This window comes from Heterodontus francisci, chromosome 7 (genome assembly GCF_036365525.1).
Source record: "Heterodontus francisci isolate sHetFra1 chromosome 7, sHetFra1.hap1, whole genome shotgun sequence".
Lineage (NCBI taxonomy): Eukaryota > Metazoa > Chordata > Chondrichthyes > Heterodontiformes > Heterodontidae > Heterodontus > Heterodontus francisci.
The window spans coordinates 134,999,256-135,018,251 of record NC_090377.1 but is presented as its reverse complement, the minus strand read 5'-3'; the positions used below and the strand labels follow the sequence as shown (position 1 = coordinate 135,018,251).

Genomic DNA, 18,996 nt, shown 5'->3' with positions numbered 1-18,996 from the left:
AATGCAACCATTAGCTACCTTCTCCGACCCCTCTTCCTTGCATCCTGTGATTCTAGATAGAAAAAACTCATAAGCTTTCTCTTTCCCAAAACTTCACTCAGCCACCCTTAGCTTCTCACTGCCCTCATTGTTTTGTACCCTCCCTCTACTTTTCTCTGCACTCCGCAACTTCTTCCCCATTTCCTCCATGAAACTCACCATCTCTCTAACCCTTTCCAACTCCTCCTCAACATCCAACTCCATCTTTTCAACTCCACACTCACTGACTTGGCCAACCTCTGCTTTGCTTCACGTATAGCTCCCACCCTTTTAAAATAACCACCTCCCTTCTTCCAAGGTCCACCTTCCAACTTCATAAACTATCACCCTAACTCCAATCGGTCTGTTTGATCAAAAACCCCAGAACATAACATTGTCACTTAACAACATGCTCACTTCTCTAACACTCACTGTTTGAGCTCCCCTCAATCTGCTTTCTAGTCACCCTGAAAAAAGTCACTAGTGAAAATGTTGCTTCTATAACTTGCTGGCCCCTCGTTGTCCTCCTGCTCTGTGTGACATAGCTGATTGCTCCGTTCTCCTTCATGGTCCATATCCACAACTCTTTCTCATGATTTCACTTCAACTTGTGACAGTGCAGTCAGTGAAATTTATCAAACGGTTTCTTTTCCCATCTCTACACAGTCATCTCTGATGTCCCCCAAGGCGTTATTATTGGATTCCTTCTATTAAACATTTACACACACATCCCACAACATCAAACACCCCAAACAGCTCCTCCACCATCACTGACTCCACAGCTGTTATTATTCACTTGCCTTTTGCATTATCCACATGTGTCTGTTATCAAGTCCTTGAGGAATTATAATCGCCTATAGCTCAAAGGCAGCAAAACTGAAGACAGCATCTTGGGTTTTTGCCAGCACCTTTGGTGCAGACTCGCTCTTGGCGAGCCTTCAAAAATCTCCTAGAAACTCAGACCTTTGGTCTTTGTCACCACCCCCCCGCCTCCTGCAAATCCTTACAGCGTGCCCAATCTCCATCTGCCCCCCCATTAAAGGACTTGAACAGTTTCTTGCACAAGATGTGCCATCAAAACATAAAGTGCTGTTCACTGCCAGTGCTCTGACTTCTAAAGAGACCACACAGCGTTTAAAAATAGAGGAAATAGATCAAAATTAATAACCATGGTGATTTCAATCTACGTGCAGGAAACACTTCAAACTGCCCTACGTTTTGAGTCAAAAGAACAGTGGTTAGCACCGCAGCCTCACTGCTCCAGGGACCCGGGTTCGATTCTGGGTACTGCCTGTGTGGAGTTTGCAAGTTCTCCCTGTGACCACGTGGGGTTTCGCCGGGTGCTCCGGTTTCCTCCCACTGTCAAAGACTTGCAGATGACAGGTAAATTGGCCGTTGTAAATTGCCCCTAGTGTAGGTAGGTGGTAGGGAATATGGGATTACTGTAGGGTTAGTATAAATGGGTGGTTGTTGGTCGGCACAGACTCGGTGGGCCGAAGGGCCTGTTTCAGTGCTGCATCTCTAAAATAAAATTAAAATAAATTTTTTAAAAAACACAGCAGTAAAAGTTCGAATTTGTGAATCAGAATCCGGAGACAAATCACCTTATTCATCTGACGGTAATACTTGTCATAATCGGGAGGATTGTCTTGGACCTGAAAAACAAAACAGTAGATTTAGGGAAGGGGAATCTTGATGTTTATACAGTTCTCACACTCGTCTTGTTTCTCACCCTTTTCCCTCCAGGTCCCTTAAGGAGAAACTCAGTACCGTACAGAGTTAGTCATAAGCCCCATTTCACTAGTTCATGGTGACTCATAACTATGTGCCAACTCCTTGACACCGTCACTGTTAAATATAAACCATGGGTCGATGTAGACTCTCTGATTCATAATATAAAAATAGAAAACTTGAAGTTGGACCGATGTTTATTTCTTTGAAAGAATCCAAGGGGAAATATGACGAGCAAGGGTGGGGAGATAGGGGACTGGACTGGACTGGTTGGAGGGAGAGGGGTCTGGGGGAAGCAAGGATCAGGGGGAGTGTGACCCAACATTTCCTGCAGAGTCCAGAGCAGCACTAGCAACATGGCAAGTGGGAGCAGTACTGTGGGTAAAGAGTGAAAGATTGTTTTCCTTAGCGGGTGGATGATGAAAAAGGCGATGGGGACGGAGGATTCTCAGGGAGCATCACAAGCTCCAATACGTGCAGAATATGCAAGAGGGCACAGTATAGTTGGCAGCAATCCACAGCAGTGTTGTGGAGCTGGGAAGCGCATTCCTGCTACTCCACGCTCCATAGAAGAGGAAGTAAACAAAACCTCAACTAGTCTGAACTTGCATGGAGCATCCCCCATCTAATTTTTCCAAACATTTTGCCAAAGGATCCTAAAACAGGCCACAACATTTTGCATATTTAAAGTGATCCAACACGGATTTCAGGCAACTGGCAGGGGCACTAAAAAGTGAAGACCGATATGGCGATACACAGATGCTGGTGCAGATCCTCACCCTCAGAAATTGGTATATATTCTGTCAATTTTATGTTCAAATGGGCAAAACGCATACCAATGTCTATGTGTGCTCACATAACTTGGCTGAATGTGGCCCATGCCATGTGCCAGGATGTCCACATAAATCGAGAAGAAAGAAAAACTGGCATTTATATAGCGCCTTTCATGACCACCGGATGTGCCAAAGCACTTTACAGCCAATGAAGTATTTTTCAACTGCAGTCACTGCTGCAATGTATGAAACGTAACAGTCAATTTTCACACAGCAAATTCCCACAACCAGCAATGTGATAATGACCAGGTAATCTGTTTTCTGTGATGTTCATTGAGGAATAAATACTAACCAAGTCACTGCACTGTAGGAGCCAACCTGGTTAAGCTACAACACAGGATGTGCATGCGATAGACACAGCAAAGCAATCCCACAACCAATAGATCAGCTCAAAGCTTTACAGTCCTGTTACATCCAGTCGTGAATGGTAGTGGACAATTAAATAATTAACGGGAGGAGACTCCACAAACATCCCCATCCTCGACTATGGGGGAGCCCAGCACATCAGTGCAAAAGAGAAGGCTGAAGCATTTGCAACAATCTGCAGCCGGAAGTGCTGAGTGGATGATCCATCTCGGCCTCCTCCTGAGATCCCCAGCATCACAGGTGCCAGTCTTCAGCCAACTGATATCAAGATACAGCCAAAGGCACTGGGCTATGGGCCCTGACAACATTCTGGCTGGTGTACTGAAGTTGTGTGCTCCAGGACTAGCCACGCCCCTAGCCAGCTGTTCCAGTGCAGCTACAACACTGTTCAAGGTGGCTGTTAAAGATCCCACTGCACCACTCAAGGAGTTCTCCTGATGGTGTGATCAACTTTTACTTACCCATAAAAATACATCAATTGGTCACATCTCATTCCTGTTTGTGGGACTATGCTGTGTGTGAGTTGACTCATCTGCCTATATAGTAAATATTACACCTGAGAAAAGTTGATTGACGCAAGGTTTTTTGGACAACTTTATAATATGAAAGACATTATATAAATGCAAGCTCTTTCATCCTGGAAGTGATATTTCACTGCAGAAGTCTTTGGCTTTTAGTACTCCAAGGTCGGCTGCGGTCCAGCTCAGTTTCCATCTTGTCTCGGCTAAGGCCAGTTTTTGTGAGCTTTGTATGCCCTCTTCAGGCTGCAGACATAGCAAGTTTATTACAAGTCGTGGACCAAAGCACTGCGAAAATCAGAGCTGGTGTCTCTCTCCCTGGAAAGTGTGGAACTATCTGCTCCAATTATAGGACCATTTGTGCAGAGAATACTCATGAAAAATGTTCATCTGCCTCTTTACATTGATTTAGGTTTTGTTCAAGAATTTGCTTCAAGTTCTACACTTACACTGAAATACATTTAGGGAGCTCTGCCAGAATCTCACTTTGCAACACACTAGATAATCGATTTCAACATATAAAAATACATTCACAAAGGCAGTCACAATAAATTCAAACCTGAAGGACACAAAGAGCAACCAGGTTTCTGCAAACAGCTAGAATGTGACGAGGTTTATTTTAGCATAAGGAACAATGCCATATGGCCCATTGAGCCTGTTCCACAGTTCAAGAAAATCATGACTAAACTTCGACATCAACTTCTAAAGTGCCTGCTCTATCCCCTTATCCCTCGATTTCCTTAGCGCCCAAAAATTTATCGAAATCAGAGTTGAATATACTTACTGACTGAGTATCCACAGCCCTCTGGGGTAGAGAATTCCAAAGATTTACATGATGTTTTGAGTGAACACATTTTTCCTTATCTCGGTCCTAAATGGCCAACCCCTTATTCTGAGCCTATGACCTCTAGTTCTACACTCCACAGACAGAGCAAACAGCCTCTCACATCTACCCTGTCAAGCCCTCTAAGAACCTTACACATTTCAATGAGGTCACCTCTCATTTCTTCTACACTTCAGAGGAGATGTGCCCATTCTACTCAGCTCTCCTTGTAGGACACTCATCCCAGGAATCTCGTGAACCTTCATTACATCCCCTCTAAGTATAATCTGCTTTAGGCAAGGAGACCGAAACTGTATGCAGTACTCCAGCTGCAGACTCATCAAAGCCCTATATAATTGCAGCAAGACTCCTTTACTCTGATACTCTAATGCCCTTGCATTAAAGACCAACAGACAGTTTACTTTCCTAATTGCTAGCTGTCCCTGCATGATAACTTTGCGATTTGCGTTCAAGGAACCCCCAAATGCCTCTGAATACCAACATTCATTAGTCTCACAACTTCAAAAAAAAATAATTCTGCTTTTCCATTCTTCCTACCAAAGCAGATAGTTTCATACTTCCCCACATTACGTACCATCTGTCACCTTGCCCAATCACTAACTCATCTATACCCCTTTGAGGCCTCTTTGTGTCCTCCTCACAGCTTCCTTTCCCAACTAACTTTGTATCATCTGTAAACATGGATATATTCTACTCGATGTCATTGATACAAATTGTAAATAGCTGAGGCCCAAGCACTGATCCTTGCCACACCCAACTAGTTATTAGTCAACCCAAACCCAACCTGTTTATTCCTAATGTTTTCTGTCTGCTTGCCAATCCTCAATCCATTCTAATATATTAGCCCCAATCCCATGAGCCCCAACCTCAATCAAAACCTCGTGTGGAACCTTATTGAATACCTTCTGAAAATCCAAATACACTACATCCACTGGTTCTCCCTTACCAACCCTGCTAGTTACACCCTCAAAAAACTCTAGATCTGTCAAACACGATTTCCCTTTCATAAAACCATGTTCACTCTGCCTAATTATATTGCGACTTTTCAAGGGTCCTGTTACCACACCCTTAATAGATTTGAGCATTTTCCCTACTACTGATGTCAGGCCAACTGGCCTTTCCTCTCTCCCTCCTTTCTTGAATAAAGGGGTTACATCTGATACTTTTCAATCCATGGGAATCAATCTAGAAGCAAGGGAATTCTGGAAGAGCAAAACCAATGTCTCCACTATCTCTGTAGCCACCTCTTTTAGAACCCCAGGACACAGGCCATCGGGTTCAGGGATTTATCTGCTTTTAGTCCCATTAATTTTTCCAGTGCTTTTACTTTATTATTAATTACCTCAAGTTCCTCACTCTCTTGGTTCCCTGTAATTTCCAGTATGTTCTTTGTGTCTTCTACTGTGAAGACAGGCACACAATATCTGTTTTAACATCTCTGCCATTTCTTTATTCCCTACTATAATTTCTCCTGTCTCTGCCTAAATGGGACCCACGTTTACTTTCAATAATCTCTTCCTTTATACATAATTATAGAAGCTCTTAAAATGTGTTTTTACATTTCTTGCCAGTTAACTCTCATTCAACATCTCCCACTGCTAATCAATTGCCTGGTCATTTTTTGTTGATGTTTAAAACCCTCCCAATCCTCAGGCCGACTACCCTTTTTGGCAACATTTTAAGCTTCTTATTTTAATCTAACACTACCCTTAAGTTCTCCAGTTCTTTTCCAGTGGCAATTTTACTCCCAATTTCTGACATTACCTGTGAGATTTGGAAATACTCATGGGCACTTTTCAGGCAGGTTGCGAATTCTGGGATATCCTGAGCTCCTGCCTACATCAAGGGAAAATACCAGAAGTTATCAAACCATTTAGAGACAAAATAAAATACACACATCTAAGGCTGACAGACATCATCTTTCACTCCTGGAGAAACCAGGCAAAAAGGAGCAGATTCCTCACTATTTTTCTTCATAGAACTGCTGCAATTTTGGAATTAATGGAAAAGTGTTGTTTTAAAAAAATATCACAATAATCTTTTGTTACAGCAATAAGAGATCACTGGCTTTTTGGCCAAATTTTTTGTCTCCAGATAGAAACTGCCAAATATCTTTAAAACATTTATATGCTTCCGAAAGTTAATATTCCTTACCTTAATTTTGTCATGGGATTTGTTGATCCCATCTAACAGATCAGGAACGCAAACAGCACCTGGGATTATAGCTTCCATTGTCACGCAAACTTTAGGGTCTTAGGAATTCCACTCCTTCAGCAGGTAAGGAGTCAAGCAGACACTACAAGGGTATCCTAAACATTCCAGCCGAGATCAGGATTTCTCTTCACAGTGCGTGCAGTGTTGTCTGAATTCCTGATCTCAGCTCAGGTGGAGTTAGTTCCAGCTCATTTCCTTTCCCAATGAGGGAGTTAAAATAATAAGACCCAAGTACTGCATTCATACTTAGAAAAGATTCCCAGAGCAGGAAGAATCCACTGGATCTCATCATCATTCCATTTGATAGCAACACTCCAGTAACCAGACTCACAACAGACTGAGGTACCTAAAACACTATTTATCCATCCAACGCCAAAGTTACATCACAACAAAAGTGCAACGAACAGCACATGGGCTTGCTGCTGGTTACCAATGTTGCAATGTGATGGAGATGCAAGGTCACATCATAAACTAGCTTTCTGTATGCTTTTACTTTTCAATCTGATATCTCAAATCAATTGCATACAGAATAGTTACAGACAGGGCTTTATCCATGAATCTACTGGCTAATGATTCACATGGTATAAATTCTTAGTGATACAAACCGGGAAGGTCCCATGTTTACTCCTGGGTTTGTGCTGATTATTAGCTGGGTTATTACTGGAAACACTGCAAGACTCCAGTATCTCCAGGATGGAATTGGGGAGGAGAGGGAAATAGGAATAGAAATTACAGGCCAAATAAATCCAATAACCAGTCATTTCATGTGATAACTGGATCATTCAAAGGCTGGCCTCAGTAAACAGCATTTACGCTCAACAAACTTTCCAGCTTAAGGTTAATATTTTCATTAAAGAAATTCCATTTGTTCAACCAGTCAGGCATGTTCACTGATTTGTGGCACTTGGTTACTCACCTCCAGGTAGGCCTGAACAGCAAAAGCTGTATCCCACAGCTGGGATCCATTGGTACCCTGGGACAGAGACAGATATTTCAGTACGCTTCTGTGAATACCCAATGCAGATAATTCGGTGCATTTCTGTGAATACCCAATTGCCGTTCTACTGACTATACAGCAGTGTAGAAGTTTGTAGTCTATTTGTTCAGTCTCATAACAAACAACTTCTTTTACGGCTCCAGTCAATATCTTATTGGTCAGTAGCTGCCAAAGACATGGCAGTTCAAATGTCTTAAGTCTCGCCCCAGCGACGTTCTAACCTGCCCCAGCGATGTTCCCGTTTCACTGCTACACCAACTCTTTGCTTAAAAAAAAATCTTTGCTACCAGGTGTTTTTAAACAGTCCCTCACGATCAGACAGCAGGAAACATGATCTGTGACTGGTAGTGGGTCAATAAAAAGTCATAGCAAATAAAGAACTCTAGATAAGTACCAAGTGCTTGACAAGAGAAATAGAAGCACTGACAATCATTTAATAGTAATTAAATGGCAAGAAGAGCAATCATTGCTGATACCACTGGAATGTAGTGTTCCTGTAAGTGAATAGCTCCATAAAAAGTATCGATAAATCATTCAGGAGATGATGCAGTGTTGCACACCCACTGGAAAATTTACATAAAGAGGAAAGCTGCAATAATTTGTAGAAAGTCATACATTTCAGCAAAGCAGAACTAGAGAGCGGCATACTGGAAATCTGAAATAAAAACAAGAAATGCTGGAACTACTCAGCAGGTCTGGCAGCAGCTGTGAAAAGAGAAGCAGAGTTAACGTTTCGGGTCAGTGAAGTTCCGAAGAAGGGTCACTGACCCGAAACGTTAACTCTGCTTCTCTTTTCACAGATGCTGCCAGACCTGCTGAGTGGTTCCAGCATTTCTTGTTTTTATTATACTAGAGAGCTGCATGTCTCCTTAAACCCAGAGTACATTAATCAGATCCCCTGCCCTCGACTCAATAATGAATTTTAAAAAGGGAACACTTTACCTGCATCTTCAGTCCATCAAGGCCGAGCCTGTGAATTGAATTTGAAGATTATGAGGCTGCAACGAACTTGGAAGTTGTTTGGATGCTGTTTAGAAGTGCTCAGTGAGATGCTGCAGTCATCGGCAACATCTGCACTGTGCTCCAGGCTCACTTCAATGCATCAATACACACATTCAAATTAACTCTGTTACAAAGCAAAATACTTCGGATGTTGGAAACCTGGAAAAAAAAACAGAAAACGTAGGAAATCTGAAATAAAAACAGAAAATGTTAGAAGTACTCAGTGGGTCTGACAGCATCTGTGAAGACAGAACCAGAATTAACCTTTCAGGTTAACTTATTCTGACGAAAGGTCATCACTCTGCTTCTCTCCCCACAGATGCCATCAGATTTGCTGAGTTTTCACATTTTCTGTTTTTTTATGCCTATCTTGCTCCTTTAGCAAATCCACTTCTTCCCCCGATCAGAGTTTCACACCTCAACACACACTCTCTTCAGCAGAAAGCTGTGGTGAATTTGATGTGAAGGTTCCAGGGGATGAGGCTGCAGATGTAAATATAAATCACTGACAGCCCCACAATTTGGAACGATTACAGGACATTTCGTACCCTACCCCACACATTTTAAAAAAAATATTGCTCTCAGGACATGGGTGCCATTGACAAGGCCACATTTTATTGCCCATCCCTAGCCTCCGAGAAGTTACTGGTAGAGCCTTGCCCTTCAACAACCTGCAGTCCCTGTGGGAATAACGCTTCCACAATGGTGTTTGATTTTCTGGTTCCAACAGTTCTAGTAAAGCACCAATATACCACATGTGGCCATTTGTTCTGTGTTGGTTCCCGAGCACCTCAAAGGAAGCAACACAAGGGAGAGGTGTTGCTGTTCTGCCATGCTCTATCCTGCTGCATCAGGCACTGTTATAACAAAAGGCATTACTACAGCAGTACTGCTTTGTTCTCATATGTGGCTTTGACATGTGCACACAAACGCAGCAGGAAGCATTTTTATTTTCCTATATCCATTCTCATACTCAATTATAAAAAGAGTGAATAGAAACTAAACAACTAGGCCAAATTAACACATTTTAGAGGCATAAGTCTTAAGAATAGTTATGACTCATCCCCATTCTCAAACCATGGCCAGTTGGTCTTCACTATCTCATCCTAAAACAATCCAGTCAGAAAACTTACCAGAGATAGTCTGGGATACGAGAAACGTGCTCCTGGAAAGCAGGGGACTTCTGACCCTCCACATGCCAGCGAACCAACATGTTGATAGTTTTGGAAATCTAGAAGACAAATAGAATCGCAGAAAACAGTGAAGCAAAGAAGTCTCCACTTGAACTCCACCCAATCTTAGTCAGGTGACTATCCACACTGACAGCGTCAAATGATCATGTAGGTCTGGTCTACACCAATCGCACTGTACACTCAATAGAGTCCAAGTCTCATTGTAACTTGAGAAAAGCTTAGAACTTATTCCATGCACACACACATACACACACTCCAGGTCAGTGTGAAGTACAGATACAAAGGCCCAGATTTTGCGGTAGTGCTATAGCAAAACTGTCAGCGTTTGCCATCATTACTCCTCTGAAACGGACAGCAACTTGTGGAGTCTGCACGTGTGCAGTTAAATATGGAAATCTAGAAGTTACAATAGGTGATTCAATGCTTCTCCGTAGGTTGCACTGTTGAAGTCTTCTTAGTCTGCAATCAATTAGAAATTAGTGAACTGATGAGAACTTGCCCTTTTACCCTTGAATATGTTGCAGCTTGTTGAATGGGGTGTAACTGGGTTTTGAAACAGCTCAATAAGTTCATAATTATTGCTGAGCAGCTTCACCGGCCCTGAAAAACTAATTTTATATTCATAGAGGGGCGGCACAGTGGCTAGCACCGCAGCCTCACAGCTCCAGTGACCCGGGTTCAATTCTGGGGACTGCCTGTGTGGAGATTGCAAGTTCTCCCTGTGTCTGCGTGGGTTTTCTCCGGATGCTCCGGTTTCCTCCCACATGCCAAAGACTTGCAGGTTGATAGGTAAATTGGCCATTAGCAATTGCCCCTAGTATAGGTAGGTGGTAGGGAAATATAAAGACAGGTGGGGATGTGGTAGGAATATGGAATTAGTGTAGGATTAGTATAAATGGGTGGTTGATGGTCGGCACAGACTCAGTGGGCCAAAGGGCCTGTTTCAGTGCTGTATCTCTAAAAAAAAAGAATGTCAAATTGTTCCATTATGATAAAAATTCCACATACTTTTAAATGTTCATGTTGCAGATTCTACCTTAATCCCATGTCTATGTGCCAATCATTTATCTCTCTCTCTCTAAAATTTAAGTAAACGGAAAATGCATTTTACTTTCTAGTTTGCTGTCTGTGAGAATACTTCAATGTGATTAGCTACTTGCCTGCTTGGTGACAATTTTCAAAAATTATTAAATGTGTGTAGTAATGCATCCATCTCTTCCCTAGATTCTTTTAATGTAATCCATCTGGACCAGGGGCTTTATCCTCTTCGAATTTGATCAGTTTATTCAATGCATCCTTTTTTTAAATTTTAAATACACTTATCTTATTACTCATCTCATCACTCAATGTCATGTCTCCCTGTTCCATCCCCCGGTACATATAGGAGTGAAATTATTATTTAATATTCCTACCATCTCTCTATTATATATATAGAGATACAGCACTGAAACAGGCCCTTCGGCCCACCGAGTCTGTGCCGACCATCAACCACCCATTTATACTAATCCTACACTAATCCCATATTCCTACCACATCCCCACCTGTCCCTATATTTTCCCTACCACCTACCTATACTAGGGGCAATTTCCAATGGCCAATTTACCTATCAACCTGCAAGTCTTTGGCATGTGGGAGGAAACCGGAGCACCCGGAGGAAACCCACGCAGACACAGGGAGAACTTGCAAACTCCACACAGGCAGTACCCGGAATTGAACCCGGGTCGCTGGAGCTGTGAGGCTGCGGTGCTAACCACTGCGCCACTGTGCCGCCCTATTGTTACCTTTGGTATTATTCTGTCTATCCCTTAATGGTCCTAGTCCCATCTCAGCATTCCTTTTTTGCTAATCGATGTGTCCGTAAATATTTCACTATTTTGTTTTATGTTCCTTGATAATTTAACTTTAGTTCCTCTTTGCCTTCCTAATTGTTTTTTTTGACTTCTCTCCTAACCGCTTTGCTTCTTCTCATCATGCACTCCTCTGATATCTATGTAGTTAATGCCTCTTTCTTAACCCTTCATTATTCCTTTATATCTTTATTCATTCATGGAGTCTCACTAGTGTTTTTTTTCTTTCAGTAGAATATATTTTTCTTGCGCTGTGTTGAACACAGTTTTAAATGTTTCCCATTGCTGTTCTACATTGTTGCCCATTTTATTTCCCCAAGTTCTATTCTCAGCCCCTGAAAATCTATTAACCTGGTTGTCTTCATACTTATGTCATTCCCTATTATCTTAAAGCACATTATATTACGGTCACTACTGCCCAAATGTTACCCTTTTATTTCTCTTATCTGCTCGGTTTCATTCCCCATTACAAATTGAGTAGCGAATCTTCCCTTGTTGGGCTTTTTACACATTGGGTTAGAAAGGAGTCCTGTACACTGTAGGAACTCCATTCCCTTATCCCCTTTAGCTACCTCTTCTATCCAATTAATGTCAGGGTAGTTGAAATCCTCCATGATTATTAATTGTGTTTTTAAACTCAATTCCCTAATTTGTCTGCATATTTCTTCCTCCACCTCCCTTCCGCTATTCGATGGTCTGTTCTTTCCTTTCTTTTGGGCCTCCTTATCTCGAGAGACAATGGATACGCGCCTGGAGGTGGTCAGTGGTTTGTGAAGCAGCGCCTGGAGTGGCTATAAAGGCCAATTCTGGAGTGACAGGCTCTTCCACAGGTGCTGCAGAGAAATTTGTTTGTCGGGGCTGTTGCACAGTTGGCTCTCCCCTTGCGCCTCTGTCTTTTTTCCTGCCAACTACTAAGTCTCTTCGACTCGCCACAATTTAGCCCTGTCTTTATGGCTGCCCGCCAGCTCTGGCGAACGCTGGCAACTGACTCCCACGACTTGTGATCAATGTCACACGATTTCATGTCGCGTTTGCAGACGTCTTTATAGCGGAGACATGGACGGCCGGTGGGTCTGATACCAGTGGCGAGCTCGCTGTACAATGTGTCTTTGGGGATCCTGCCATCTTCCATGCGGCTCACATGGCCAAGCGATCTCAAGCGCCGCTGACTCAGTAGTGCGTACAAGCTGGGGATGTTGGCCGCTTCAAGGACTTGGAGATATAGTCCTGCCACCTGATGCCAAGTATTCTCCGAAGGCAGCGAAGATGGAATGAATTGAGACGTCGCTCTTGGCATACGTTGTCCAGGCCTCGCTGCCGTAGAGCAAGGTACTGAGGACACAGGCCTGATACACTCGGACGTTTGTGTTCAGTGTCAGTGCGCCATTTTCCCACACTCTCTTCGCCAGTCTGGACATAGCAGTGGAAGCCTTTCCCATGTGCTTGTTGATTTCTGCATCTAGAGACAGGTTACTGGTGATAGTTGAGCCTAGGTCAGTGAACTCTAGAACCACTTCCAGAGCATGGTCGCCAATATTGATGGATGGAGCATTTCTGACATCCTGCCCCATGATGTTCGTTTTCTTGAGGCTGATGGTTAGGCCAAATTCATTGCAGGCAGACGCAAACCTGTCGATGAGACTCTGCAGGCACTCTTCAGTGTGAGATGTTAAAGCAGCATCGTCAGCAAAGAGGAGTTCTCTGATGAGGACTTTCCGTACTTTGGACTTCGCTCTTAGACGGGCAAGGTTGAACAACCTGCCCCCTGATCTTGTGTGGAGGAAAATTCCTTCTTCAGAGGATTTGAACGCATGTGAAAGCAGCAGGGAGAAGAAAATCCCAAAAAGTGTGGGTGCGAGAACACAGCCCTGTTTCACACCACTCAGGATAGGAAAGGGCTCTGATGAGGAGCCACCATGTTGAATTGTGCCTCTCATATTGTCATGGAATGAGGTGATGATACTTAGTAGCTTTGGTGGACATCCGATCTTTTCTAGTAGTCTGAAGAGACCACGTCTGCTGACGAGGTCAAAGGCTTTGGTGAGATCAATGAAAGCAATGTAGAGGGGCATCTGTTGTTCACGGCATTTCTCCTGTATCTGACGAAGGGAGAACAGCATGTCAATGGTCGATCTCTCTGCACGAAAGCCACACTGTGCCTCAGGGTAGACGCGCTCGGCCAGCTTCTGGAGCCTGTTCAGAGCGACTCGAGCAAAGACTTTCCCCACTATGCTGAGCAGGGAGATTCCACGGTAGTTGTTGCAGTCACCGCGGTCACCTTTGTTTTTATAGAGGGTGATGATGTTGGCATCGCGCATGTCCTGGGGTACTGCTCCCTCGTCCCAGCACAGGCATAGCAGTTCATGTAGTGCTGAGAGTATAGCAGGCTTGGCACTCTTGATTATTTCAGGGGTAATGCTGTCCTTCCCAGGGGCCAGGGACCCGGTGGTCTGTAGACTACACCTATTAGTGTGATTGATCTTTTTATCTCCAGCTATAAGGATTCTGTTTTTGTCTCACTGATAGCTGCACCCTTTTTTCCCCTGCCATTGTTATCCCCAATAAATACAGCTCCTCCACCTTCCCTTCCCCCCCCCTCCCCCTCTGTCTTTTATAACTACATTCTACCCTGCAATGTTTAACTCCCAGCCTGAGTTTTCTGTAGCTATGTCTCAGTAATCCCCACCATGTCTGGTTCCTCAACACATGGTTGCCTCCAATTCCCCTGTTTTATCACGGGCACTGTCCACATTGCTGTACAGATATTTTAAACTAATTTTTAATAGGATTTCCTCTCACTTTATATTTAACCATTTTTTTTTTAAGACTCCTATAACTCTATTTATTCCCTTGTCATCACTGTCCTCCCTTACTTTACTCTTTCCTATGCTCTCCTTCCCTGTTTTGTTTACATTAGGCTGCTTATGTTTCTTGTCGACCCCTCCACCCATTTTACTAGTTTAAAGCCTTCGCCACCTCCCTATTTACTTTTTCCACTCGGACACGGGTCCCATCCCGGTTCAGGTGGAGCCTATCCCATCAGTACCACTCCTTCCTGTTCCAGACCTGGTGCCAATGTCCCAATCAGTGCTTTAGCCACATGTTAATTCTGCTGACCTGTCTGCTCCTATGCCAATCTGTACGTGTCTCGGGCAATAATCCAGAGATTATTACTCTCTAGGTCCTGCTTTTTTAATTTAGAGCCTAATCCCTGATGCTCTTACAGCAAGACCTCCTCCCTATTCCTACCCATGCCACTGGTTCCAACATGGACCACGACAATTGGATTTACCCCCTCACTTTCCAAGTTCCTCTCCAGCCAACGTGAGATACCCTTCAGGATTCTTGCTCTTGGCTGCAGAGGGCACTATCTATCCCCTTATTAGTAAGTCCCCTATTACTACCACGTTTCTAATCTGTTATTCCCCTGCCCTCTTGGACAGCCTTCTGAGTCACTGTGCCTTGGTCTGCATTGTGGCAGTTCTCCCTGCAGTCTTTCTCCTTGTCCTCACAGGTAGCGAGTATATAGTTCCTGCTCAACAGGACCAGTGTCTGTGAGACCCCCTTCTCAACCTCTTCTAAATCCCCACTACCTAGCTCCCTTTCCTGAATCTGTGTTTTCTTCTGGGGTGTGACTGCATTCTGGTTAAAACTGTTCAGAAATTGCTCCCCCTCCCTTACTTGTCAGTCTCTTGAATTTTTTTTAATTCATTTGTGGGATGTGGGGGTCGCTGGTTAGACCAGAATTTATTGCCTGTCCCTAACTGCCCGAACTGAATGGCTCGCTAGGCCATTTCAGAGGGCATTTAAGAGTCAGCCACATTGCTGTGGGTCTGAAGTCACATGTAGGCCAAACCAGGTAAGGACAGCAGATTTCCTTCCCTAAAAGGACATTAGTGAACCAGATGGGTTTTTACAACAATCAACAATGGTTTCATGGTAACCATTAGACTAGCTTTTAATTCCAGGTTATTTAATTGAATTCAAATTTCACCATCTGCCCGTGGTGCGATTCGAACCCATGTCCCCAGAGTGTTAGCCTGGGCCTCTGGATTGATAGTCACGATATTACCACCTTGCCACCGCCTTCCCCCACTTGCACTCGAGCTCAATGACTCTGAGCCGGAGAGATTTGAGATGGACATCCCCTGCAGACGCGTTTGCTTGGGACAGTCTCGATGCCCTCAAACTCCCATATTCTGCATTCCAGACACAACCTGCTTTGCCATTTCTTAGAATATCTTTATTCTATTTATATGAATTAGTTAAAGTCTTTACTCAACGATTATTTGTAGTTTAAGTAGTTAACTATAAACTTAATACAGTACTTATATTTTCCCCATCCTATTTGAAACTACTGCCCTAGTTTAGAGGAAAAAACTCCCCCACAACTCACCAACCAAACACCTACCTGCTCACCCAATTAATCCTCCCTATGAATCAGAATGGACCTTTCTACACCTAATATTTAGGGCAGCACAGTGGCGCAGTGGTTAGCACCGCAGTCTCACAGCTCCAGCCACCCGGGTTCAATTCTGGGTACTGCCTGTGCGGAGTTTGCAAGTTCTCCCTGTGACCGTGTGGGTTTTCGTCGGGTGCTCCGGTTTCCTCCCACAGCCAAAGACTTGCAGGTTGATAGGTAAATTGGCCATTATAAATTGCCCCTAGTATAGGTAGGTGGTAGGGGAATTGAGGGAACGTTGGGATGGGGTAGGAATATGGGATTAATGTAGGATTAGTATAAATGGGTGGTTGATGGTCGGCACAGACTCGGTGGGATGTTGTATCTCTAAATAAATAAAATATCTAGAGATGTAGCAAGTTTAGAAATCCTGGACACTGATGCTAGCTTATTGGAAATATCACCCGTCCACTTGTGATTCCCTAGATTTCAGACAGCAGTAGAATAAACACCATCAAACCACGGTTTCAGCTATAGACTGCAGAACACTAACAGATCAGTTGCAAAGCCAATAGTCTGCAGTACTCTGCAAAACATTTAGCTCCTCAAGTACAAAAAAAACAAACACACTGCTTCACTCACTCCATGACTGGTGTCTACACAGTAACTTATTACTTGGGAATATATAGGGCAGTACTAAAACAAACAAACTTGAAACATGCTCCTCCTGATATGGCCAGATATTGGCTGGAATTCAGAAATTGAAGTGCATCTCTCATAACTGCAGTAAACTAAAACATCCACTCAAAAGTAAAGGGATTACTTGTTAGAATGCAGTCCCCTTTGAAGTTAAAAACTGTAATTTAGGGAAGCAATGTTTGTCTTTCATAGTGGAAACTATGGAACTTTCTTCAAAATGCAAGATAACTAACCACTTGCAAATAGAGTTATACAACACAGAAACAGGCCCTTTGGCCCATCGTGATCTATGATAGATATTCGGGCAAAGCCGGCAGTCTGTGGTAACTGTTTCACTTTGTAATCACGCCTTTGAAGGAACCAGACTGCAAAGTGTATTATTTGCCGTCTAAGGAAAGTAGGCTGGTCACTAAAACGGAAATGACCAGTCAAATCTTATAGATATTGTTTAAAAAATGCAGACTATGATTAAACGCGTGATAAAACTCCTTTTGTCACACATCATCTGCATCTTGATGCATAGAATGAAACAGTACGGGGGAGGTGCCATTCAGCCCATTGTGCCTATGCTAGTTCTTTGAAAGAGCTAACCAATTAGTCCCACACCTCTGCTCTTTCCCCATAGCCCTGAAAATTCTCCCCCTTCAAGTACTCACCCATTTCCCTTCTGAAAGTTATTACTGAATCTGCTTCCACCACCCTTTCAGTTAGCGCATTCCAGATCATAACTAGTTTCTCATGTTGTTTATGGTTCTATTGTCAATTATTTTTGATCTGTGTTCTCTGATTACGGACCCTTCTGCCAGTGGAAACAATCTTTCCTTACTTACCCTATCAAAACCCTTCATGATTCTGAACATCTCCCCTTTCTCTTCTCTGCTCTAAAGGAGAACCACCCCAATTTCTCTAGTTGCGCCATATAACTTAAGTCTTTCATCCTGGTACCATTCTAGAAAATCTCTTCATCCTCTCCTTAGGTTGAAACACCCCTCCTGGTACGTTGCCCACAATTGGACTCAATACTCCAGTTGGAGCCTAACCAGTGCTTTACAAAGGTTTAGTGTAATTCCCTTACTTTTGTACATTATATCTCTATTTATAAAGCCCAGGATCCTGTATGCTTTATTTAAAAAACACCCTTCTCAATTTGTCCTGCTTCCTTCAAAGGTCCCCAGGTATCTCTGTTCCTGCAACCCCTTTAAAATTGCAGACAGTGGAAGAAGATTCAATAATTTAGTTTATATTGCCTTTCCTCTTTCTTCCTACCAAAACATACCACTTTTGCATTAAATTTCATCTGCCATTATCTGCTGTCACGGACTTGTAATTAGTTTTTCTCCTCGGATTAAAAACAGTGTGCGTGCCTTTCAGACTTTGGTAAAAACAGTGCATCTTTAAGGGAGAGAAAGATCTGGAATCTCATACAGTGCGCAGCAGCTGCATTTTTGTTACCCTGGGCAGAACAGCACGAAAGAGGGAGGTCACATGGTAATGTTTCCACTTGGCTGTGTGTAGAACTGGCAGAAACCGGCTGAAACCAGTTAGTTTTGAGACACTTTCCAGCGAAGCGTACTGAAGAGGAAGAAAGATATCTATTTCCTCTCAGCAAAAATTCTACAAGGAGCTACGAGACAAGTTAATTCAGAGTGAAGAAAAGCCTTTTTCAAGAAACTGTTGGTATTGCTGTGCTCATCGTTCAAAGAACTGCCGACTGTAGCCAAAGCGTTGAATGCCTATCTTCTGAAGGACTATTTTCATCAAATCCATGTGAAGACTTCAAGTAAGACTTTGACTATTTCCACATGAGAAGACCTCATTTGTTAGGAATGTAACCTACAAAGACTTTCTTATTTATTTATTTTTAAGAGACAGCTCCATTTTAAAAGCTCCACTTTTTAAAAACTATTATTTTTGCGTGTGTGTGCTAGATTAAAAGAAGTAGTTATACTGTCTTTAGACAAAGATTTATCTTAATAGTGTTAAGATTTAGTTTGTTTAATAAACAGTTAATTTGTTGTTGTCTAAAGATACCTGGCTTGGTCTGTTTCATTTTGGGGTTACGAGAGTGTTTAATTTGGCTGTTTTCCGATTGGGTGTGAAAGCTTAATAACATGCTGCGACCTGTGGAGTGATGGGACTGAACTGACAGTGCGTTGCTCCCGCTGCGGTTGTAACACTGCCCATTTCTCAAGTCTATGTCCTCCTGAGGTCTGTTATGATTCGCACTGTTTACTGTATCATTTTGTCCAAAGTCAAAAGAAAACCTTTAATATTCTAATTTTTCCTTCAGTTTACCTGAACTTTCAACTTTGGTTCATCAGCATCATATAAT

General features: G+C 43.0%; 1 protein-coding gene across 2 annotated transcripts in view; it reads right to left on the bottom strand.

The window, feature by feature from the left end:
- The window catches only part of lss (lanosterol synthase (2,3-oxidosqualene-lanosterol cyclase)), a 116,120-nt gene that overhangs the window by 59,514 nt on the left and 37,610 nt on the right, over positions 1–18,996 (bottom strand). For both annotated transcript variants that reach the window (XM_068036212.1, XM_068036213.1), the window contains exons 10-14: positions 9,657–9,754; positions 8,464–8,491; positions 7,441–7,497; positions 6,075–6,146; positions 1,623–1,673 (exon numbers count right to left, since the gene is read on the bottom strand). In XM_068036212.1, coding sequence (XP_067892313.1) covers positions 1,623–1,673; positions 6,075–6,146; positions 7,441–7,497; positions 8,464–8,491; positions 9,657–9,754 — 306 coding nt within the window. The remainder of the gene's footprint in view (positions 1–1,622; positions 1,674–6,074; positions 6,147–7,440; positions 7,498–8,463; positions 8,492–9,656; positions 9,755–18,996) is intronic.